At 32.1% G+C, this 26,613-nt stretch overlaps 2 protein-coding genes across 2 annotated transcripts; one reads left to right on the top strand and one right to left on the bottom strand.

Annotated features, from left to right (window-relative positions):
- Positions 1-12,724: 12,724 nt before the first annotated feature.
- On the bottom strand, positions 12,725-17,050 carry LOC108196442 (peptidyl-prolyl cis-trans isomerase FKBP62). Its single transcript, XM_017363734.2, has 13 exons — positions 16,630-17,050; positions 16,415-16,501; positions 15,189-15,449; positions 15,006-15,080; positions 14,838-14,918; positions 14,564-14,758; positions 14,379-14,468; positions 14,116-14,291; positions 13,854-13,976; positions 13,618-13,764; positions 13,354-13,481; positions 13,114-13,234; positions 12,725-13,020 (listed from the first exon to the last, which is right to left on the bottom strand). The coding sequence occupies exons 1-13, from the start codon at positions 16,829-16,831 to the stop codon at positions 12,970-12,972; spliced, it is 1,737 nt and encodes a 578-aa protein (XP_017219223.1). The 5' UTR covers positions 16,832-17,050; the 3' UTR covers positions 12,725-12,969.
- Positions 17,051-21,751: 4,701 nt separating this feature from the next.
- LOC108196448 (probable glucan endo-1,3-beta-glucosidase A6) lies at positions 21,752-24,826 on the top strand. Its single transcript, XM_017363747.2, has 3 exons — positions 21,752-21,950; positions 22,170-23,471; positions 24,339-24,826. Exons 1-3 carry the CDS (start codon positions 21,830-21,832, stop codon positions 24,374-24,376), a joined length of 1,461 nt encoding a protein of 486 aa, XP_017219236.1. The 5' UTR covers positions 21,752-21,829; the 3' UTR covers positions 24,377-24,826.
- Positions 24,827-26,613: the final 1,787 nt, after the last annotated feature.

The following is a 26,613-nucleotide window of genomic DNA, read 5'->3' as shown; positions in this document are numbered from 1 at the left end:
CAACACAACACTTGTTTTGTGGGCTCGGTTTACTGTTTTAGAGAAAACCACACCGTTCGCGGCAAATATTGTCCACGGAATATATGATGTTAATTGTGATGCAATGGTATGAGATGATACTAAATGTCAAAATCTGCAACGAAAATTCAGGAAAACGTAAATTTTACCAACTGTCAACTTTTGTCTATTCAAAGTAGCAGAAATGATCTAACGTTTACAACTTACCTGTAGTGCGTGCCATTCTTTTAATCAAAATTACAGTCTTCATAAATCAGAAGGCATAAATGATAGATTTTCTTATGAAATTCAAAATTGACTGAAAGCAGAAACAGAGTAAAACTCAATTAAGAATCACCACATCGACATGACCACTGGTTAATTGAATTCGTTTTGCAAGCCATGCTGAATGCCTCGCACTAGCCATTTGATATTTAGTACCAGAAGTACTAAGTTCTGGCGGTAGTCCAAAATATCCAGTTTGACGAGTATCAAAAATGAACCTCCGGAGCATAGGAGCATATTGAATGAGACAAATTGCAAGCTCGGCAGCAGATGCAGATCCAGCAAATCCAGCATACTCTACAGTCTTAAGGTGCTGATGCAGACACATTACATTTTTTTGAGCATACTCCGAGAGCCATTGCATCTGAGTAGCAAATGCATTCATCTGTAAATCAACATAAATTCAAGTCATATCTGCCTGTCATGCCAACTTCAAGGGAAAAGTGCAACATTCAAACAAGTTCAAGAGTAAAACACAAAAACTGATGCTAACAGAAGGTGCTAAAGTACAGGGGATTCGAATTCACAGGTTCCAAGGAATCCAGAGAATACTTGTAAGAGGAGCCTAGGGTATAGACGGCTTAAAACAAATATTGAAAAAAATTCAATTGAATATCATACGCGATGTATTAACTGAGAATTGAGAGAATCTAATCAGTAAATAGCAACAATAATTATCATATTTAAAATTGTATATGAAAGGTGCTTCCAACCTTCAACTTGAATGTATGCAACAAAGGACACGCCTCTATCAAGGAGGTTGACATATTAAGGCTATGATCCGGAGAGCCAAGCCCAACTACAATCTCCAATTGCTTAACATTAACAAAAATCGGAAATCCAGTAACTGCAGGGTATACCTACAAAATAAAAATGGATCAAAAGCATCAAGGTTGTTCACAGACACAAGTAATCTTGTCTGAGCAAGAAAATTATCATGCAACTAACCAATTAGCAACACATACACTACAGCATGCAGCGAACTAACCTTGCACCACTCAATGGACAGTTTTTCAAGCTGCGAAGAAAAGCTACATAAGGTATCCAAGTGAGGAAAATATGACCCTCCAAAAGTAGCATCCACAAGCGATGGAATACTATGATACTCCACATCAACTTCATTATCATTAACTACAATGGAAGTAAGATTTGGAGCAGATAGATGAAGCGTTTTAATGTTGAGTAACTTTAAGCAGCAAACAAACTCCACATGTTTGACTGTAAGGGACGAGACCATGAGTCTTTGGTGGTGTTTGGAAGAGGCAGCGTCATCTGGACTGGCCCTGCAGCCATGAACAGACAGACGTTGAAGATTGAGACAATTAGTTAAAACCCACTGAAGCAGAGGTCCTTTTATACTCACTGATTCCAAGTAAAGAGTTTTAAGTGTAGTATTGAGGATCAAGGCAGGATCACTGGTAAATATGTTTAGGAAATTGATATTTGGATAAGCAACGTATCCAAATACAAGAACCAAATTGCGAACCTCTTTACCAAAGGCAAAATTGATCCAGTTCTGAAAATAAACAGCATAAGAACTATGGAGGGGAAAACATATCCGGAAGGTATTGAGATATGGAGCTCGATTTGCCCTTATAACCCGGTTAACCCAATCAACAAAAACCCTGTCAGCAAATATATACATATCAGAAAGCATCCGACAGTCTTTTAGAGTGGCAGCAGTTACCGGATCACTGAAATCTAGATCCATGAGGTTAGTCCACACATGAGTCCACCTCTTGGAAAGAAGGCTGGTTCTTCCCACTATTTTCATATCATTGACTAAAGATAGCATGTAGATGAGCACATCATCCGGTAACTTGCTTATTAAATCAACAGTACCATCATCATCACTAGTAGTATTCTCCAAACCCCGATTTAATTCATTTAAATAAAATTGAAAGGACCTTTTCTTCTCCATGGCGGTCTCATGTTGTTGACACATATCTTGGAGACGTGCCCAAACATCCATTGCACAAGTCGATGATTTCTGAGTCAGTAATCTTGCAAGTAAATAAGGAGAGATGGTGGCATATATCCATGCAACAACAACAGCATCTTGAATTATCATGTCATAATCAGTACTAACATTAGGCGGGGTACCAAAACTTGGATCAATCCGATGGAGAAGATTATGATCCCTAGCAGTATCACGAAAAAGACTAGACCAACAAGTGAATTGGATTCTGTAAAGATCAAGAACCACATTCTTAAATCTTGACACACATGACTCTACCAATTTTTCTTTTATATCCACCTGACTATTACTCATCAACCTTCTCTTCTTCGGGACATGTTGTTGACACATATCGCGTAAACATGCCCATGCATCCATGGCTGTAGTACAATTTCTAGTGAGCAACCTAGCAAGCAAACAAGGAGAGATGGTGGCATAAATCCACGTGAGAACGAGGGCGTCTTGACTGACGTCATCACGTTTACTGAGTATGATGATAGCAGTAGAGAGTATTGGACCAGGAACAGAAGGATCAATATGATGGAGAAGATTATGAGTTCGAGCAGTGTCACGAAAAAGAATGGACCAACAAGTATATTGGACTTTGTCGAGATCAAGAACGAGATTTTTGAACATTGGCATACATGATTCTACCACAATGTGTTGGATGTAGTGAGAATTCGAAGTGTATGTGTTGGCTGATCTGCTCGAAGACATGAATGATACTGGTTATCTAGGGTTAGCTCTCTGTGTTACTCGATGAACCCCAGAGTAATTGGTAAATTTATGCCTTCCCAAAAATATTGACAAGAAGAACAAATATTATAATTTAAAACTTCCTGCCCCATAATTTCGAATAAATTTTAGATGTTTAAGAAAATTAGAAAAATAGAAATTGCTAATATTATAATTTGAAAACTAGTGAATAAAGCCGCGCTCGCGTTATAAATTTTGATACGAATTAATATTATAATAGCATAAAAATTATTTTGAGTCCTCTTCCCATCAAATATACCAATAATAAAAAAATATTATAATTAGTATAAAAATTTGTTTAAGTGGTCATCCTGTCAAACACAATACTAATAATAAAATTAGTTCGAACTGCCCTCCCGTCAAACAAAATATTAATCCATAATTATTATTTTTATGATAAAATTAAATATTATAATTTAGATCAAAATTAGTCTGAGCCGCTTTCTTGTCAAACACAATACTAATAACAAAACATTATAATTTAGATATTAGTTTGAGTCGCCTTACTTCAAACACAATACTAATAAAACTTATTCTAATTATGATAAAATTAACGATTATAATTGGATAAAAATTATTTTGAATAGTTGTCCCGTTTTAACAAAAAATTCCTAATGGTACCATTGTAGAATTGGCTTTTCCAAATGGTACCAATGACTATTTTGGGCTTCCAAGTGGTAACACCCAACTTTTGACTTCATCCAGCACATACCACTCTGTTAATCAAACGTTAATCAAGCTGTTAAGTAGTAACTAAAATCATATTTCCCTCCAAAATACTGTTACCAGCAAGCTAATACAATATCCAAAACAACCAACAAGTCTGAATCAATAATGAACTACAGAAGTTTCACAAATGTTCCAAAATATGTTCTAACAATTTAAAGCATTAAAACCATAATAAAACAGGTCTGATTTAAGGCTGGGATTGAGATGGTGGACATTGAGACATGTTGATTTCAGTGGACTGTGATGTGTTGCCCTCTTTAGTCTGATCTGAAGCTTTCTTTTTCAGAGCTGCAGCTGCTTTCCCTGCCTTGGATTGATCCCTAATTCTTGGATGTCTAACCACTATTGGTCCACTCCCTGCTGCCTTCTTTTCTTTTGCAGTCAAACCTTTCAAACATTTTCATTAAATCCTTATCTGACTCTAACTTGTGATGCTTCATCATATATGCATAATCAAATGTTGGATAAGCATAATCTAACCTCAACCTCTGTTTTTTCCCTAACTCTTCATACTCAACAATAATGTCCAGCAGTGAGGTTTTATCTACATCAACCTTAACCTCTACCTCAGTACCCATCCAGTGAAAAATTAATACTTTTTCCATCTGCACATATTAAACCCAATGCACCCAATGCATTATGAGTATTATACAATCATATTACACCCAATGCACCAGTTAACAGTTATGAGTATTATACATATCAATGTATACATAAACACATATTCACAGATAAACTCGCACATATACACAGATAAACCCTTAAACAATGAATTAAGCCGCGAAAGATATATATGTATCGATTATATAGAGTAATTGAAGGTGAAATGCATACCCTATACTTTGATGAGTGTTGAATTAAGTAGCGAGTGGCTGTATTGTTCTCTATCTCGATCAATCCCCTCCGTGCAGCAGAACCCTAATCCTGTGTGTGTGTTTGATTCTGTGACATTAAACCCTCGTACCCGACTAATGACCCAAATAGCTGTTTTTTTACTTTTAATTCATTTTATTTTAATTACTTTTTTTAATTAAATCATAATGGATTAACGTTTTATTAACGTTAACTAAACGGAGTGGTATGTGCTGGATGAAGTCAAAAGTTGGGTGTTACCACTTGGAAGCCCAAAATAGTCATTGGTACCATTTGGAAAAGCCAATTCCACAATGGTACCATTAGGAATTTCCCAAAAAATATTTTAACATAAATAAAAAATTATTTTAGCCACTTTCTCATCAAACATAATATTAATAGAAAATTTATAATTATTTCGATAAAAATTAGTTTGGGCCGCCTGCCGTGCCCGTCAAACACAATACTAATCATGAATCATTTATATTAGCATAAAATGTATATATGATTCCTATTTTATATATCCTATTTTATTTGTTAACTATTTTTATTTTATGATTCCTATTTATTAGTTAAAAATTATCATTCTTTTATGTTTCTAACTTTTAGTCTATGAGTTTTTCTTAATGATTATTATCTATACAATCTTTTATTTTCAATTCAAAATTTAAGAAAATTATAAGACTAAACCGAAAATAAAAATAGTACGTATTATCTTACAAATCTTAAATATAAATTGTATTTTATCTATGATTGTTTGTTTAAATAAATATAATCCTCTTCCGGTTAGGATTCCTAAATAAGAAAAGAATCGTATTATCCTTGGAATCCAAAACGAAAAGAATTAAATTACCTTTTGGAATCTTTGAACCTGATTTTTTAAATTATAATTATATTTTCTATCCAAAATTTAAGAAAATTATAAGACTAAATCGAAAATAAAAATTGTATGTACATATTACAGTACAAATCTTAAATATAATTTTTAGCCACTTTTTTGTCAAAAATAATACTAATAAAAAAATTATTATTGTTTAGATAAAAATTGGTTTGGACCGCCTCCCGTGCCCATCAAACACAATAATAATCAAGAATCATTTACATTATCATAAAATCAATATATGATTTCTATTTTATATATTCTATTTTATTTGTTATTTATTTTTATTTTATGATTCCTATTTATTAGTTAAAAATTATTATTATTTATGTTTCTAACTTTTTCGCTATGAGTGTTTTTTACTGATTATTATCTTTACAATCCTTACCAACCTTAAATATAAATTGTATTTTATCTATGATTGTTAATTTAAATATATATAATCCTATTCCTTTTAGGATTCTTAAATCAGAAAAGAATTTTATTACCTTTAGAATCCAAAAAGAAAAGAATTGTATTAACTTTTGGAATATTTGAACCTGATTTTTTAAATTATAATTATATTTTCTATTCAAAATTTAAAAAAAATTATAAGACCAAATCAAAAATAAAAATTGTACGTACATATTACCTTACAAATCTTAAATATAATTTTTAGCCACTTTCCCGTCAAACATAATACTAATAAAAAATTATTATTATTTAGATAAAAATTAGTTTGGACCGCCTCCCGTGCCCATCAAACACAATACTAATGAAGAATAATTTACATTATCATAAAATCAATAGATGATTTCTATTTTATATATCATATTTATTTGTTAATTATTGTTGCCGAGAGTAAATATAGACACATAATATGTTAAAACGATTTGAGTTCAAAGTTCCTTACACGACTTCTAAAGATTTAAAGATTTGATGAGAATTTTCATCTTTAGAATTTAATAAGAGATACTAAATAAGAAAAGAATTGTATCATCTTTAGAATTCAATAAGAAAATAGTTGTATTACTTTTAGAATTCTTGAACCTGATTTTTTGAATTATAACTATATTTTCTATCCGAATTTAAGAAAAATCAGAAGACTGAATCGAACAATTTGAGAGACGCCCGCATTCTCCTTTATATATATATATATATATATATATATATATATATATATATATATATATATATATATATATATATATATATATATATATATATATATATATATATATATATATATATATATTAATTGTTAATTATTGTTGCCGAGAGCCCGAGAGTAAATATAGACACATAAGAGCAAGTCCAAGAGTGTCCTATATTGATGTCCTAAATCAAAATATAAGGCATGTGAAGCAAATCAATGCTCCAACAATGTCCTAGTGGTGCCTTAGAGCAAGTCCAATAGGTGTGCTAAATCAAGTCTTAAATCTAAAAATAGGGAATATGGGATAAAATTGCACTCCAACACTATGCTAGTGATGTGCTAAATCACTAGCACAAGCTTCCCCTTCCCTATTTTTAGAATATGCTAGCCACTCCTAAACTATTTTTATCATTAAAATATTCATTTCTCTCTCTTCTCCACATCATTTCCCTCCCTCCTCCCCACCAAAGTTGTTTAAATTTAATATTATTATAATAATAGGGAATGAATATAGGGAGTACTATTGGAGCTCATGTGCTAAATCTTGTGCTAAATCACTAAGACATATTATTTTATAATATTTTTAGGGAACCACTTAGCATAGTGTTGGACTTGCTCTTAAAACACTAGGACATGTAACAATTGTCTTATTTTTGAGGCACCAATATGCATGCCTTATTCAATAAAAAAATAGTTTTCTACCATTCCACTACATCTCTCTCCTCTCTCCTTTTCATTTCTCTCCAATAACAATTTAAATATATTAATATTTTAATAATAAGGCACAATAATGAGGCATGTTGTTGGAGTTGATATATGAAGATGATGTCCTAAATCACTAGGACACATTATTTTATTATATTTATAAGGCATTTGCTAGGACATTATTGGACTTGCTCTAATATGTTAAAACGATTTGAGTTCGCAGTTCCTTACACGACTTCTAAAGATTTAAAGATTTGATGAGAATTTTCATCTTTAGAATTTAATAAGAGATACTAAATAAGAAAAGAATTGTATCATCCTTAAATTCAATAAGAAAATAGTTGTATTACTTTTAAAATTCTTGTCTTTAGAATTTAATAAAAGATACCAAATAAGAAAAGAACTGTATCATCTTTAGAATTAAATAAGAAAAGAATTGTATTACTTTTAGAATTCTTGGACCTGATTTTTTGAATTATAATTATATTTTCTCTCCGAAATTCAAGAAAATTTAGAAGACTGGATCGAACGATCCTAGAGACGCTCGCATTCTCCTTTATATATATATATATTGATTGATGTCCAAATATTATAATTTAAAAATCTTTCCAATAATTTCAAATAGATTTCAGAAGTTTCAAAAAATTAGAAAAATAAAACTTACCAGTATTATAATTTGAAACTGCCTCCCAATAATTTTTGAAACCAAAAAAATGTATTTTTGAAATTCCAATACTGAAAAAGGCAATTTTAAAACTTTCTTTCAATATATTCAAAATTAAAAAGTTTATATATATATATATATACATATATATATACATAATTCAAAAATTCTAGAAAATGAGCAAAAATAGATACGCCCCTAGGTCTTCTTTGCAGCTTTGAAACTTTTTTTCAATATATTCAAAATTAAAAAAAGTAATTTATATTTTTATATTTATAATTCAATATTTTCTAAAAATTAGAAAAAATAGAACAAAACTATTTGACTTAGTTTTAAAATTATTTATAAAATTTACGATATGTTTAAATTTAATAAAACCGACCTAATTAACTTGGGTTACGAATTTACTCGCCACCCATCCAACCTTACCCGTGGGCACCCATACCGTCCAGCAAGATCGGTGACACAACGCCCGTCCTTATCAATTTTGTGTGTGTATTGCGAAAGCAACTCAGGATTACAATAATTATTATAAATTAAAGTGATTTAAGGCTGAGCATAGCAAAATCCTTTTTGACACGAAATATCCATGTATCTCTGACTCATATTTATGAGATGAAAAAAATGCATATGAAAACATGTTAAGAGCATCTCCAATGGGGGTGCCAAGAGAGGCGCCAAAATGTCATGTGACATGATATGGCATAACAATCTTTTTGGCTACCACTGGAGTGATAGGGGTGTCAAACAAAGTTGCCAATTTTTGGCACCCTTTAGCACCCTCCCAAAATAGGAAAAATTCATTTTTCGTCATGAAAGCCTATAATATCCTATCTAATTTTAGATAAACAAAATTATAGTATTTTTGACAACTTTGATTGCCAACCATTGCAGTGAATATTGATAAGAGTGGTGCCAAAAGTAACTTAAAAGAAAGAGAAAATAAAATATTGATATTTTTGATGAATAAGCATGTTTAGCAACTTTGGTTGGCACCTCATATTGGAGATGCTCTAATATATATATATGTGTGTATCATTTTGTGTGTATATATATAGGGTAGCACTCTATACCATACTTTTTTAAATGGAGCTATGTAGCACATCATTATATATATAGGGATAGGATTAAATATAAACTTTTTTAAGTTACAAATTTACAAACTTTTTTTTATTCTTTCATCGTGTTAATCCTTAGTTATCGAAAGTATCCATGTTGAAAATTATTCAAAAAACATCACAATTTTTAAAAATAACGCATAAATAAATCGTGATTTCAACACATTTATAACTGGGGTTCAACATCGGGTGTAGAACACTGATTATCATTGTGTTGAATATATCTATAAAGATGCTTAAATTATACTTCTGGGGTTTGGTAGGGTCTAGAAACATAAATATCAGTTATATATAACTTAGTTCGTACATTGAAAAATCAGTTTATGTACTTCTCCAACACAATTTTAGTCGATGTTCAACAAAATATGTTAAAAAATTGTGAACTCAAATTATATATGTGTTGAACGTATAAAGTTTGTAAGTTTGTAAGTTTGTACCAGAACCCACCCCTATATATATATAGAGGATGGGATCAAATAAAAACTTTTTTAAGTTACAAACTTACAAACTTTTTTTTTATTTTCCCATCGTGTTAGACCTTAGTTATGTAGATAATCGATGTTGAAAATTCTTGAAAAAACATCATAATTTTTTAAAAAAACGCATAAATAAATCGGATTTTCAACACATTTGTAGCTGGGATTCAACATCGGGTGTTGAACACTAATTATCATTGTGTTGAATATATCTGTAAAGATGCTTAAACTATACATATGGGGTTTAGGTAGGGTCTAATACATAAATATTAGTTATATAATACGTTTAACTTAGTTTTTACGTTGAAAAATTAGTTTATGTACTTCTCCAACACAATTTTAATCGATGTTCAACAATATATATTTAAACAATGTTGAACTCAAATTATATATGTGTTGAACATATAAAGTTTGTAAGTTTGTAAATTTGTATCAGAACCCACCCCATATAAATATACATAATACATATTTCTACTATATTTTTTATAAAATATAATTACTAATTTTGATTATTAAACCGAAAAGAAGTTGTACAATTTTTTTATTCCAAAAGTAATTTAAAATTATGCAATATCTCAACATGATTCTATAACAGAATAATAATCATCCAAAATTATTATGTTGTAGAATCAGCTCCGAAAATATACTTTTTCATCAAATTTTAAGTGTTAAATTACTTAAAATAAATATATTTTTTAGTATTTTATATTAGAATTACGTTTTATATGTATTATATGATAGAGTTTATAATAAAATTGATGATTTATAATGATGTATTATGTACTCCATATGTTTGAGTTGCTTTTAAATTTTGTAATCTGTTGTTTGAGTTTGACTTCAAAAAAACTTGTACTCGGTCACAACCTCTTCTTTTTAAGTCACGTATTTTCTTATTTTATCTTATATTTTACTATAAATAATTGTAAACAATCTATTTATCTCCCTATTTTATATTATCCTTTAATAGTGAAAAAAAAAACTAAATAAAATATATTCTCAAATACTGGGACATAATTTTTTATTGGGTCTTTTCATAGTGTGCTCATGAACACTAACAATTACCTTTCTTTGAGGTAAACGATTATTACTAGTCATGAACTTTTTGTTGAGGTAAACGATTTTTACCAGTCATGATTTTTGTGCATATGCAAGAGTTATGATCATGAACGAGGTTTTGACCAATAAAAATCCTCCACTTCAACAAAAAGTGATTGTTAGCCCATAAATACACACCAGAAAACCCATTTTGTATTATATTTAAATCAATATATATATATATAAAGGAGGATGCGGGCGTCTCTAGAATTGCTCGATTCAGTCTTTTGATTTTTCTTAAATTTCGGATAGAAATTATAATTATAATTCAAAAAATCAAGTTCAAGAATTCTAAAGATAATACAATTCTCTTTTTATTGGATTCTCATGATAGTACTTTAGAATCTAGAAAAAGAATTCTGAAAATCAGGTTCAAGTATTATAAAGACAAAAGGACTGTGATAATAATATTATTCTTTTAAAAAAATAACTATTTAAGAGACGCATAATCTTAAATCTTTCGTTATATTCACTATTTATTTTTATCCAAGTGCCAACTGCAAGCACGAGGAATTTTCTTGCTATTTCGCACATTGGCATGCACCGAGGAAGTAAAAATATTCAAAGTGCTGCCTTGAGTTTCATACTTTCATCCCAAGTGATGATCGCATAAAATTCTCATGATAAGCTCCGGTTTCAGCTGCAACACCAGAATTAATTATATTCATGTTTGCATTTTTCTTCTGTCCAGCAGCATCATTCGAACAAAATGGTTGGATTCAATCTTACAATTTTCTTAAAATTCGAATAGAAAATAAAATTATAATCTAAAATCAGGTTCAAGTACTGTATAGATAAAAGGATTGCAAAGATAGTACAATTCTTTTACTTATTTAGGAATTATAAACGATTAGAATTCTTCAAAATAATTTTTATCCAATTATAATCACTAATTTTATTATAATTAAAATAATTTTTATATTTATTTAAACTAACAATCATAGATAAAATATAGTTTATATTTAAAATTTGTAAGATAATACGTACAATTATTATTTTCAATTTAGTGTTATAATTTCCTTAAATTTCGAGTATAAAATTAAGGATTGTAAAGATAATAATCATTAAAAAAACTAATAGCAAAAAAAATTAGAACCATAAAATAATAATAATTTTTAACTAATAAATAGGAATAATAAAATGATAATAATTAATAAAATAAAATAGAATATATAAAATAGGAATCATATATTGATTTTATGATAATGTAAATGATTCTTGATTAGTATTGTGTTTGACGGCACGGAAGGCGGCTCAAACTAATTTTTATTTAAATAACAATAATTTTTCTATCAGTTTATGTTTGACGGGAAAGTGGCTAAAATAATTTTTTATCTATGTTATAATATATATTTTATAAAACGGGACCACGGTTTAAATTAATTTTTATCCAATTATAATTTTTAAGTTTATCATAATTAGAATAATTTTTATTAGTATTGTGATTGAGAGTAAGGAGACTCAAACTAATATCTAAATTATAATGTTTTGTTATTAGCATTGTGTTTGACAAGTGAGCGGCTCAAACTAATTTTTATCTATATTATTATATTTAATTTTATCATAATTATAATAATTATTAATTAATATTGTCTTTGATAGGAGGGCGGTCAAACAGTTTTTTTATTAGTATTGTGTTTGACATGAGGGCCACTTAAACAAATTTTTATATTAATTATAATATTTTTTATTACTGATATGTTTAACGGGAACACGACTCAAAACAAAATTTATAAAAAAGATTATTTATTAGTATTGTGGTTGAGGGGAGGCGACAAAAATTAATTTTTATCTAAATAATAATAAATATTCTATTAGTATTATGTTTGAAGGGAAAGTAGCTAAAACAATTTTTTGTCTAAATTTATAAAAAAATTATGACGCCGCTGCGAAGCGCGGCTTTTTTCACTAGTTTTAAACTAGAATATTTTACATATCGTGCAAGCACAAGTATTGTTTGCAGAGTGAAGTTACTGCTTCCGGGGAACAAGAACCTCCCACCACAATACATACAAAACTAATGTCCACTAAAAACTTGCACACTATTGCAAGCGCAAAGAAAAGCAAGAACCAGATCAAGGGAAGACACGAAATTATCTATTAGAAATTGAGGAACAAAATGTCTATTACAATCATAGGTGCAACCAAATCAAAACCACAGAAATTCTGTTACAACTTCCTTTTCAGGCTTTATGCATTCAGAAAATAGCTAGTCTACTGTCCATGTCTGAGGACACAACAAAGAAATGACAAGAGTAATAACCATTAAAACTAGGGCAAAGACACTCATCATATCACAGAACTTTATTCTAACGGCCATTTATGCCTTGCTGTCCACGCTCATCGGCTCTTCTTCTTTGGGAGCTGTTTTCTGCAGAAACCAGAATTACAAACCATTACACTAGTTACAAAACCAGCTGATTCGTGTTAAACAAAAGAATAAAAGATCCCGGTAGAAGCTTACTTCAGTGTCAAAAGGCTCCAGCTTGTTCAGTTTGGCAAACATATTTCCGTAGAACTGGGCATCCTTTTTATTGATTTCTTTAACCTTCTCCTTCAGTACCTTGTACTCAAGTTTCACATCCCTACAAACACCAAAATACACACAAAATCACTACAAATAATCTTCTGAGAAAATAGATATTATGTATTCTTTCAAGGCTCAAGTGATTTTCAACAAGTGCTTTTCAAGAATTTAACCAACCTATTTGCAGGATCAATTTCTAGTGCTTTCTTGATATCAAACTCTGCCAGGTCTAGATCGACAAGGTTGATATAAGCTTGAGCCCTCCTGTAGAGTGCCTTCACATTCTTGCTGTCGATTTCCAAAACCTGCATACACACACATAATGTACAAAGGGTTTGTTAGAACATAATCAAAGGTGAATACAATCAATATATGCTGCCAAATACGTATGATCTTCAATGAATTAGAGTTGGTATGGGGTTAAAAATATTGAAGTTGAACCTTGGTACAAAGTTTCTCTGCTTGCTTGTAATCCTTCAATTTTAGTTTGCAAGCTGCATTGTTGAGATTGCAAGACACTTTCAATGCCTTGGCCTTCTTTTTCTCCTCTTCTCCAAATGAAGTGTCATACTCAATGGACTTGGCAGCCTGCATCAAATTAAATGATGATGAAACCTTAATTAATATGGACTATGTGATAATATTTCCTAGTCAGGTAAACAAGTTGCAAGTTTAACCTTCTCATATCTCTTTGAGGCCATTGCATATTTACCCGCCTTGAACCATGCATTACCCTCTTCCTTCTTTCTACCAGCAGCCTCAATCTTCTCCTCGCTGTTCATGTCCCAGGATTCCTTCTCCTAAAAATATAATATTGTAATTTGGCAGATATATATATATACACATACACCACATGATGTGTGAAAAATACAAACCACACACAACCCAAACACAACATCTATAGAGGATATATTATATGATAGGCAAATTTGAAATTACCTTGACAAAAGATACAAGCTCGATTTCATAGTAAAGAGTTGAGTTAGGCGGAATCATGGCCAGCTCCTGCTGTGATCCAGATGAACCAAATGCACATTCAGGAGCAATTGTTAGTAGAGCTACTTCTCCCTTCTTCATTGCCATCACCGCTTTATCAAGCCCTTCTATAACTTTTTCTGCTCATAAAATACCTCAAGATAGTGAGAAACAGGTATTGACAAACCAGCTAAAACCCAAACCAGGACTAAGATCAGGTTTAGCACCTTCGTCGGTCTGGAATTCGAAAGGCTCTTCATCATCGTGACCCTTCTTTAAAAACACGGTACCATCTTGTAGCTTTCCAATCAATTTAACTATGATAAATAAACAATGAATTTTCAGTAATAGAAGAAAAAAATTATCAGCTGCGATTAAGCATCATAATTCATACTAGAGGCACAAAACCTACCTTTGACAACAGCTCCTTCATTGGGCTTCTCATAACCCTCTCCTTCCTTTAAAATCTTCTTAATAATTTTCTTGTTATCACCAACATAGGAAACAGTCTTCCAGGATACTAGCTCAAGTGTGATCTGCAATGAGGCATTTGGCGGAACTGCAGCAGCATCACCAGATGCTGGCTTACCTTTCTCTCCAAATCCATCTGAAATAGAAATAACACAAAATAAGAGAAAGGACCCTCCTCATAACAAATTAATCAAATGATCCACAGAGCTACTTACATTGTGGTTTAGCAGTAAGGAGGACCTTTTCTCCTTTCTTCATAGTTTTTACTGCTTTAGCCAAAGCAGGACATAGATGACCTATAACAGTTGCACATTAGAACTGCTACATATATATACACACTAGTGACTTCATTAGACAATTATTAAACAGGAAAGAAAATATACCATCTTGGACAGTGAACTCTACAGCATCAGCCTTTGCAATGACAGTCCCGTCCTCAAGCTTAACCTCGTAGTTGACTGCAACATAAACCAATAATGTACATTATCAACTCTGATTAAACTGCTAACTCATGCATTTACACTTTGTCAGCAACAATTATTGTCAGGAAAACATTAGTAATATACCTAGCACCTCATCAAGATCCTTAGGATTTTCCCACTTTTCACCCTCCTTGATGATTTTCTTGAATAATCCACCATCTTTGCAGATGTCCTTAACACTTGTCCATGAGAGGAGTTCAACATCGAACTGCAGAGTGGCATTAGGCGGAATGGTTGGTGGAGAACCCGACTCGCCATATGCTAGTTCAGCAGGAATGGTAAAAAGAGCATTTTCACCTTTCTTCATTGTCTTGATACCAAGATCCCATCCCTTGATAACTTGACCTATTTTCACAAACGAAAACCAAACAATCAAGTAAATCACACAGAAACAACTTCAAAAGAAATTCAACTGCAAAATATGCACAATAGATGAGCTGATACCAAATATTACTCTATATTCCAAATCACTATGAGGAAGGATAACATCATAAACTTCAGATCACGGTATCATAAATGGGCCATAAAACCAACATCATGTCAACACTAGTGAAACCTTCTTAATTAGTAAGATGTCTGTACAGCCACTTTAAATTTATAAATCTAATTTAATGATTACTATAAAATATATTTGGTTATTAAAACTACCAATATGCAAATACTAATTTGAAAACCATAAATTATTATACTCTTCTGTGATTATCAACCGATGCATTCAAATAACTCACTTTCAGTTACACTACAAACCTATGCTCGAAGCATACCATAGTGAAATATATTAATACAACAATTCAACAGAGCGGCAATATAAAGCTGACGTACCAGTCCCATCATCTATCAATTTATCACAAGCATATCCAAATCCCTCCCAAACACCGAAAATACAATTTGATATTTAAAATGCAATCACAACTTGATATTTTAAAAGCAAGTGTAAGCAATCACTACTTCATATTTCAAAAGCAAGTGTACAAAATCACTCCCAACCCCATCATCTTATCAAATTAAAGCTACTTAATATTTAAAAATCATTGTACAGTCGCTCCCAATTCCATCATTTATCAATTTATGGCTATATATCAATTTAATTTTTAAAACACAATCACACTTTAATATTCAATATGTCATCACAATCCAGCATTTAAAACGCAATCATCTAACAACATTCGATTAAATAACATATAAACAAACAAAATTTACCACAAAACACAAACATTTAATAAACGGAAAGCACATTTCATAAACCGGAAGCCAGACATTCCATCAAAAACAACTGAAATCAAAAAAAATGCAGAAGTCGAAAACCAGACCTTGTCCAAGAGTAAATTTGAACGGCTCCCCCCTATCGCGGCTCGAATCAAACTTTGTCCCATCCAGCAAAGTCCCCGTATAATGAACTACACAAACAAAACAACAAAAAATCAAAAATCAAAATGCAACACTACCATCATAAATTATAAACAAAATGCACAAGTTAATTATAATCTTAAATAATCAATTAAGATTAATAGAAATGAAACAATACCTTGAACTTCATCACCAGGATCAGGAGAGTCAAAGCCTTGACCCTCTTTAATCAGCTTCTTCTTCAACCCCTCAGTCCCGATCTCCGTCTCATCGCCTTCTTTCATGAACGACACCGCCTCCTCTTCGCCGTCGTCCATGAAACCGTCGTCCTCGGCGCCGTTCATTCCCTCCGGCATCTCGAAATCCTCGTCCATGTTCATTAGGTTGAATTGAGCTTGCTTAAGAGAGTAATTGAAGATTAGCGGATGATTAAGTGATGAATCTGATGGGGCGTTGGTGATTGGGGGTTTATAGGGGAGTGAGGACTAGGCTCAATTCTAGATGCTTCTAAATCGGGTGAAATGCAGAAGGTTCTGGACTGTTGGAGGGTCTGGATTGTTTCCTTTTTCGTGTATCCAACGGCTCTTATTTCATGCCTCTCATAACCAAGAGTATTTGTCAAAATATTATACTCGAAAAAATACAATAACATTTACTATATGATTAAAACTAATATTATGTACTTTCAAAAAAAAACTAATATTATGGATATCATGTTTTTAATTGCTGTCCTGTATAAGATATTATTGAAGAGAATAACATAAAAAATTAAGAATAATGATGAAAAAAGAAAAATTTATGAACATAAATGATTAGATATGAGTTGATATAATATTCCCTCCGTCTCAATATACATGTTCTTTTTTTGACTAGTCAAATTGACTACACTTTTGTTAAAATTTATATATATTATATAATTGAAAAACATATTGTAAAAAATATCATCGAAAGGTAAATCTAATCTATTTTAATATATAACTTTCTATTTTCTAAAATAATAAATAAATATTTTTTAATAATTGATAAAAAAATTAGTCAACTTGACTTCTCGAAAAACAAGAGAGCCATGTAAATTTAAACGAAAGGAGTATCAATTGTGATATCGTAAAAAAAAGTGATAAAGAACTTTCCTTTTCAAAGCACCTAAAATGAATCTCTATCAATTTATCTTGTTGAAATAGTACATTTTAATACTTGAACTAGAGGCCTCGCGGTAAATTTTCACATCTACGATCCAATTAATTGAAAAAAATTTCTTTCCCACAGCGATTCATCCTTCTCGAATGGAGCAAATAACTCTTCATTATATTCCGCTCTTTAAATGTCTTTACTTTTCAATCTTTTTTATCATGGCAAGTCTTTGCGAAAGAACTCCAATAAAATGAAGAAAAAAGTTGTTGTTTCAAATGTCCTAAATTTTGATCCAGGACATTGATTTATGACACTGTTGTACTTGCTCTTACGGATCTTTCAAAATACTCCCTCCATCCCAAATTAGATGGCTCCGTTGACTTTTGGCACACAATTTAAGGTTCATTGACCGCATAGATACATGACTTATTTTTAAAATTTTATTTTTGCAAATAAAAATTAAAATATGAAATTTTCATTTATAAAAGAAAAAATAAAAAAATAAATTTCGGAAATAGACGGTCAATGCACCTAAAGTTACGTGACCAAAGTCAACGGGGACATCTAATTTGGGACGGAGGTAGTATCATATAAGTCTTTGTGAGATAAACTATCGAAATCTGTACAAAAACATATAAATATATTAAATATATAACACTGATATCCCAGAAAGATCAGCATAACTAAGGATCTTGATATCAAGATACTCAACGAGATTTATTTTTTTAAGACAAATAATTAGATTTATTTATTGAAAAACTTGTAAACACTAGAGGACAGGAGAGTGAAAAAGACTTAACTAGTGAGATGGATGAAAATCTGGAAAAGAGGAAGTGACGATTAGAATCTTAGTTACGGGAAACACTCCTCAAACAGAATTTTAAAATGATATTTCATAAATGACAGAGTACACTAGTGTAATTTTAAGCGTTGCGCAGATATCCAAGAACAATCTTGATAAATGGACTGTTTGGCTGAGTTTAAAATAAGTGATTTTTACTTAAAGTAAAGAAGTGAAGTGAAAGTGAGAAGCAAGGTAAAACTTATAGTAATTGATTAAAGTGTTTGAGAAATAAGTAGAAATCGTGAAACAAAAGCTAACATTTTTAACTTTTTATAAATGTTTCTTGACTTTTTACACGAACGGTATAAATAAGTACTTCTACTTATAAATTCAGATTTTAAATTTATAAGCCCAGCCAAACAGGACCTAGATGTGTCGTGAGCAACAAGCCCTTTGGATAGGGTATCTGGATCAAATTTATATGTTGTTGATTATCATCATGGGCTTCATCGGCCATAGCCCGTCTAAATGGATGATGCTTATATATGAAAAATTAAACCACACGAGTACACGGCTATAGTTCGCATAGATCACAGTTCACCCTTAGAATAAATGATGTGTAATCTTTCTATAGATTTTTTGGAGACATGTATATATTCGATAAATATAATCATTCATAAAAAATTGAATATAATCACAGATATGAGATTAGTGTGGTTGGAGTTTCGGTTTTTAAAGAAGTTGATCATAATTTTTATTTATGATACGTCAATGAAACTTGTAGTCAAGAGCTATTTATGGGCGGAGATGTTCCGAGAAAGTTGATTGCTAGCATACTCTCCTCGCTCCAAATGATATGTCCATTTTAACATCTGTACATATGTTAAGTTATGCCGATCATTTGATGGGAAATATTATAATTTAACTTTTATTGCAAAAAAAAATGATATTTTTTGTTTTTTTCCATATTAAGGAAAAAATTATTTTATAAAACCACGAGAGTTAATAATAATTTTAATATAGTAAGATGTCCGTTGTAACTTGTAAACTCATATCGTGCTTATTATATATTTCTGGCCTTCTGGGGTCGACATACATCACCACTCACCAACGATTTTTCCCTAGATTCCCTCCCTCAACGGAACGTCGATATTAGCAACGTTCCCATTGTTCCACTTTTCCTAATTTAATACTCACGCAACAGAGTTTATTACGCTTAATCTAGTTACTAATTAATGCATGCATCTTCTTTTATACGGAGAGAGTAGAGACAGCCACCCCTAGCTCCTAACAAACTTTTTTTGTTTTTCGGTTTGTCTAGTGTGTGCCCATGGGCACATGCTAAGCGCGGAAATTTTTGTATTTGGGAGGTTTTGATTGGTGTGGTTGGTGTATTTGCAGAGGGGTCCACCATTATTAAGAGATAGGAGCCAATCAAAATGATCTAGGTACAAAATTTTCCGCGCTTAGCATGTGCCATGGGCACACCATAGAAAAACCGTTTGTTTTTTTACTTAATACAAGTCCTCACAAACTTCGATCGATTTGATAACCATATCAAATAATTATGAATTTTATTTTTCATGTAATAAAAGTTTATTTTGGATAAACAAGACTGACAAACGTGATGCTTAATAGATCAAGCACACATATTATAAATTAAATAATGATAATTTTATCCAATTTCATACGTTTATCTACATAATTTTTAAATTATATTAATTATATTGAACGGGATGAAATCTTACTTTAAACAGGTAATAAATTATAATTTTAAGATCTGAAAAATTAAATCACTTATACTATTCCTCCCTCCGTCCCTCCCATTTCTTTACATTTTCCTTTTTGGATGTCCCATCCAATTCTTTACATTTCAAAACTTACCCAAAATAGTCAATGAGTCCCACCACTTCTTCACTTTCTTTCCTTTTTACACTACTTTTATTCCACTATCTTTTTTCTATACATTAAAAATCAATGGGTCCCGTCACTTTACCCACTTTTCTTTCTATTTTTCACAACTTTATATATACTACTCCCTCCGTCCCCTTTTACATGTCCTTTTTGAAAAAAAAAATTGTCCCAAATTACTTGTCCACTTCTCTTTTCAAAGCAACTTTTTGTATGTTTTTTCAAAATGTAACAACTTCCAATGTTTGACTAGCATATATATATACACAACTCTATCTAATTCATTACATTTATTAAGGATATGTATGAAAACAAGATCTCCACCTAACATTTTCTTAAGATGCGTTATTTTTTCAAAAGGGACAAGTAAAAAGGGACGGAGGGAGTAGCATTTAACCCGTGCGAAGCACGGGCGGGTATATAGTTCGTAATTTAGTATTTATAATTTAAATTTTAACTTCATTTTATTAGTATTTTAGTATTAATGGATTGAATTTTAGTTAAATTATATTATTCATCAACTGACTATATTTTCTCCTGATTACCTAAAAATGGACAAACCCTAATAAATAAATAAATAATATATATATATATATATATATATATATATATATATATAGTACACGTAGATTTAAAAATCAGAAAATTAGAAATTTCTAATCTTTTTCAAACATAGCCGATCGTGTAAAGTAATCTAATCAATCGAATTTCAACGTAATTTTGTAATCTTCGTTTTTTTTGACAATAATAACTTTTAAGATTAGAGTTAGAAAGGGTTATGTAATGGTTATATTGAAATAGAATACGTTAAAGTTAAAAAGAGTTATACGAAGATTCTTGTTAAAAAAAAATATTCAAAATTGTATATTTATAATTTTATTTATAACATCATTATAATTTTTAATGAAATATTATATGATAATGTATTGTTAAGAGTGTTTTTAGTATTTGAAACTGTTTATAATACTAATAGACTCCACATTTGTAGACTTGTAGTACCAAAAGGAGAGTACCAAACCAAAAAATATAATTAAAACCTTGGACTACAAATTATACTCATGTTGGCTTATTATAGTATAGTATAGATTTCTTAATTTCCGTACCCAATCCAAACGATAAGAAGTACCCAACTCAAACGATAAGAAATAGGAGGGACACTTTATATATATTTTTTAATTTCCGTACCCAACCCAAATGATAAGAAGTACCCAACCCAAACGATAAGAAATAGGAGAGACGGAGTGAGTACTATTTTTACTAGTCCCACTCCCAACAGACTTTTTCCCTTGGCGATATTAAAACTTTAATTATTACCCGACTGGGTCCTACATATTATAAATCACAGATACATATTTCCTCAACGTAATCATCCTTTAAATGAACAAAAATCTCGATAAAGTTAGAAGAAACAGGACTAGCACATCTGAGGAAGCTTCATTTGGCTGGATCCCCCATCACTCGTCAACGCGAAGGTTTATAACTTTATATAACACAAAACGACCTGACTCCTCGTCGTATCAACCACATAATCACCATCATTGTATCCTATTAAATGCTTCCTTTCATTCACTTGTATATCAGTCTCTGCAGAAAATCTAACATTTCATTCTCAAATCCAATGGGAATGGCTGTTTGCACCATTCTCTTACTCTCTCTCCTGGCTTCTATCTCCAGTAAGCATCTCTCTCCCTCTCTCTCTCCCTCCCCCCCTCTCTCCCCCTCCCCCTCCCTACCTCTCTCTCTCTCGCTCTCTCTCCCCCTCTCGCTCTCGCTCCCCCCCCTCTCCCTCTCCGTCTCCCCCACCCCCTCTCTCTCTCTCTCTCACACACACACACACACTCTCTCTCTCTCTGTTCACTGATGGTAATTTGTTTGTTGTTTCTGTTAAACAGGCGCAGAATTTGAGGCAAAGCTGGGAGTGAACTACGGGCAGCTGGGCAACAACTTACCAACACCAAAAAGATCAGTTGAGTTAATCAAATCATTAAAAGCCAAACGTGTCAAAATCTACGATGCCACTCCAAGCATCCTCAAAGCTTTACAAAACACAGACATTCAAGTCTCAATCATGCTCCCAAACCAACTCATTTCCAATTTCTCATCCAACCAAACCCTCTCAGACCAATGGGTCTACTCCAACGTCAAACCCTTTTACCCACAGACCAAGATCCGCTACCTTCTTGTCGGAAACGAGATTCTCTCCGACCAGTCTATTAAGCCCACCTGGTTTAACCTCGTACCCGCAATGCGAAAGATCAGGTACTCCCTTAAACGTTATAGTTTACATAAGATTAAGGTCGGAACTTCCATGGCAATGGATGTTCTAGAATCTTCGTTTCCGCCTTCGAATGGGACTTTCCGGGCTGACATTGCGAAGCCGGTGGTGAAACCTATGTTACAGTTCTTGAACAAGACGAAATCTTTTTTGTTTCTTGATGTTTATACTTATTTCCCTTGGTCTGCTCAGCCTGACAATATTGATCTTAATTATGCATTGTTAGCGGCCACTAATTTTACTTATTTGGACCCTGTTTCGGGTTTAACTTATACGAATCTGCTTGACCAAATGATGGATGCCATCATTTTTGCTATGAAAAAAATGGGGTATCCGGATATTCGTTTATTTATTGCGGAAACTGGTTGGCCTAATGGTTGTGATATTGATCAAATTGGTGGGAATATTTACAATGCGGCTACTTATAATCGTAATGTGGCCAAGAAGTTTAATGCTAAACCGGCAATTGGGACACCAGCTAGACCGGGAGTCGTGTTACCTGGGTTTATTTTTGCTTTGTACAATGAAAATCTAAAGGGAGGTCCGGGGACAGAGCGGCATTTTGGGTTGCTATACCCAAATGGAACGAATATATATGATATTGACTTGTCCGGGAAGAAGCCATTGTCTGAGTACAAACCACTTCCAAAGCCTCTCAACAATGCGAAGTACAAGGGAAAGTTATGGTGCTTGGTGAAGAAAGGAGCCAACTTGACGGATGTGTCTGCGGCTTTGGGTTATGCTTGTGGCCAGGGAAATGGAACATGTGATCCGATTCAAGCTGGTGGAAAGTGTTTCAAACCTAATACATTGATCGGGCATGCTGGCTATGCTTTTAGTTCGTATTGGGCTCAGTTCAAGAAGGTGGGAGGGACTTGTAATTTTAACGGGGTTGCAGCCGCTTCTGCCAAAGATCCAAGTAAGTACTCCAAAATACCTTATATTGTATAGTCTAGTTCAATGCTGCATTTATTAGTGTTACAATTCTGATGATTGTGCTTATAGCTAAAGAAAAACTCTTGTTAGTACATATGTTTAGGTTTATAACTTAGTAGCATTACAATTCAAGTGTCTGTTTTTAAAGCTCAGATTACAGGCTTTTGGAGTTGCATACTTGCTTTAGTTAGATTCTTTTCTTTTAAATCTCGAACCTTAGTGACTGCAAACTTTTTGATAGGTGACTGGTAGGTCATAAAGTATATATGGTGTCGGGTTACTCTCTATTCGGATAGTCTTCAATTGAAATTGAATTGAAATGTGACTATTGTATCAAGATTTCTAGAGTCTGAGTTTTTTAGTTTAGGGTGACACTTTGGGAATGTGACATGATTGGAATGCATAGAGATAGATAATATTTGCTTTTCATAAAATTTGTGGAAGGGCACTAAAGATTTGAGCAAAAGACAATATATGCTCTTTCTTTACAAGAATTTGGTGTGTGCATGTGTGTGTCTCTTAGCACATGGTGCCATAAAAAGAGCACCTGTTTATAATTATTCCATTAAAGTCACTATGTGTGTGTGTGTGGGGGGGGGGGGGGGGGGGGGTCCTTTGTCTGCATTTATTTTGTGTGTGTGTGGGGAGGGGGGCTCTCGAACTTGTGTCGGACATTGTGTTTTCCAGTCCTTTTTTATATTTCGTATATTAGTATACACGTAGTTGCAGTTTCCTCAACTCCACGATGAATGCTATACTTGAACTTGTGTCATATATTGTGTTTTCCAGTCGTTTTTACATTTCATATAAATGTAGTTGCAGTTTCCTTATTCTTTAATGAATGTTGCAGGTTACGGATCATGCAAATTCCCAAGTGTTATGCTCTAAAATGGCGGTGCTTAGAATGTTAGATGGTGAACAACTAAAAATAAACCACCTATGTGACCATTATTTTTTTCAAGGAATATCTGACTTTGGATGCCATTTTCCAGCTGCTGGCAAAAGGTATAAAGATGGAAACTTCACCTTTCTTAACCTCTCCCTTTTATGACATTTCCAAGCTCCTTCTGTGCAAGCTTAACGTTCACTTTTCAGTATTCACCCAGATAGATTTGGTTTGTAGGATTGAGATAGGCATTCAAATCGCTTTGTTAATTTTACCTTTCTTCTGGACCATCAATATTCATATCTGAAGCAGTTGGTAATTATTTTTCCCAATATGTGAAGAATCACATTTAAATTAGGACATTTTATATTATTTTTGTAAGCTGTGGTAAGTTCTTTGTTTAAAGACTCAGAATGTTGGTGACTTTAATATATCTTAATACCGTTGTGTGAGATTTGTGTAGCGACTTTTGCAACGGCTATATATGTTGTTGGACAATCATTGAACAGCTTGGTACCTTTCTCTTGTATACTGTACTTATTTATTTTCACTATTATGATAGCTATGGGACAGGAGCACTTAAAATTTGGATCGAGAAGTAGTTTTTTTTTCCCGATCCTGATCCGATTTCAATTTTTTTTTCTTTTACCATATTAGCCTTTGATATCATTTTGAATCACAACAAATGAGATAATAATAAATAAGATGGTTAATATTAAAAAACTGTTAATGGATGTTAATAATGTTAAATTAAGAGATTATTCTTTTTGAAACATCCATGAGAAGAGAAAGGCCCTTACTGGTACGTGTGATTTTAAATGGAAGGCAGCTATACTTAATAATGGGCTAGAATTGAAAGAGGAAGGCCCAAGACGCGAGGATCATAGTTAAAACTTAGAAGCTGTAGCCAGCCCAGTTGAGAACTTCAATCACATCAAAAGTTTAAAAAAGGAAACACTATTTAATCCGTTCGTTTTTTCATAATCTTTTATCCCTCTTAATTCTTAACTTTTAAAATAATGTAAAAATATCAATTATATTCTTACATATTATTTTTAACCAATCTATTAATTAAAAATTAAGAATCTTATTTTTCTCACTATTTCATTAATATATATTAATTAATTTCTTTTTCCAATCCCAATATAAGAAATCGGAACAACTTATAGAAATGTTGCCTGGTGGCTGATGGTACTGTCCCGAAATGCCACCGGCGTGACTTATATAATAGTAACCTGGATGCTCACTGTCCAACCAACCCAAAGGATAAAATTGACATTTAAACCACCAAGAGCCTCATTTCAGGTATCAGAGCATCTCCAAGAGCCTCCTTGTTGGCTCCTAAATATAATATAAAAAATGTGATTCTTAGTAATTTAGGACAAAGTTAAGAGTGTAAACTCCAACAATATTCTCTACATCTCTTCTCTATTTCATATTTTATTCATATATAGGACTCCATTATAACAAAAGAGAGGGAAAGATGGAGGTTGATTAGAGGGAAGGATTTTTTTATTGTGAAAAAATAAGTTAGGAGCCATGTGGTGGCTCTTAACTTTGAGGAGAGAGGAGAAAGAAACAAGAGGCTCTTAAGATTTAAGAGCCACTTAAGAGTCTCTTGGAGCAACATTTTGCTTCTCCCTCCTCAAATCTCAAGTTAGGAGCCTAAATGAAGAGTCTCTTGGAGATGCTCTCAGGTAATATTATTATCAGAAATATGATGTAATTGGTAACCTGAATTATTTTAGCTTATCTTTAAAAATAATACTATATTTTACAAAACCATGATGCGATGTCCCTGTCACTAGTAATATTTTAGTCAATTATTTCGTCTTTTGACAACAGATTGTACCATTTCTTCTAGAATCAGGGTCTTCGTTCTTATCCTAGTATCCTACATCCCACCCATAATTTTCAACTCCTATCCTCCAACAAATTTTCTTAGCACAATAATTTTATTTTTCGTTCATTTAAACTTAAAATTTCTAAATCATTTTAATTGAGTATATACATCTCATGAGTTTATTTTGTGGGTCACATGTTCCATTACTCACAAAACCAACTTTTCCCTTCATTACGCAAAGTAGTACAAATTACGTACGTAATTAGTAAAGCTAGACCGTAAAGCACGCCCTCAATTCTTGCACGATATATGCACACTCTGTAAATACCGTTTTTATGGTGTGTCCACGTAGTCATATACACATACTCCCTCTGTTTTTTAATATATGATGTTTGA

Source organism: Daucus carota, chromosome 1 (assembly GCF_001625215.2).
Source record: "Daucus carota subsp. sativus chromosome 1, DH1 v3.0, whole genome shotgun sequence".
Taxonomy (NCBI): domain Eukaryota; kingdom Viridiplantae; phylum Streptophyta; class Magnoliopsida; order Apiales; family Apiaceae; genus Daucus; species Daucus carota.
The sequence above is the reverse complement of the archived record's forward strand: the minus strand, read 5'-3'. Positions and strand labels throughout refer to the sequence as shown.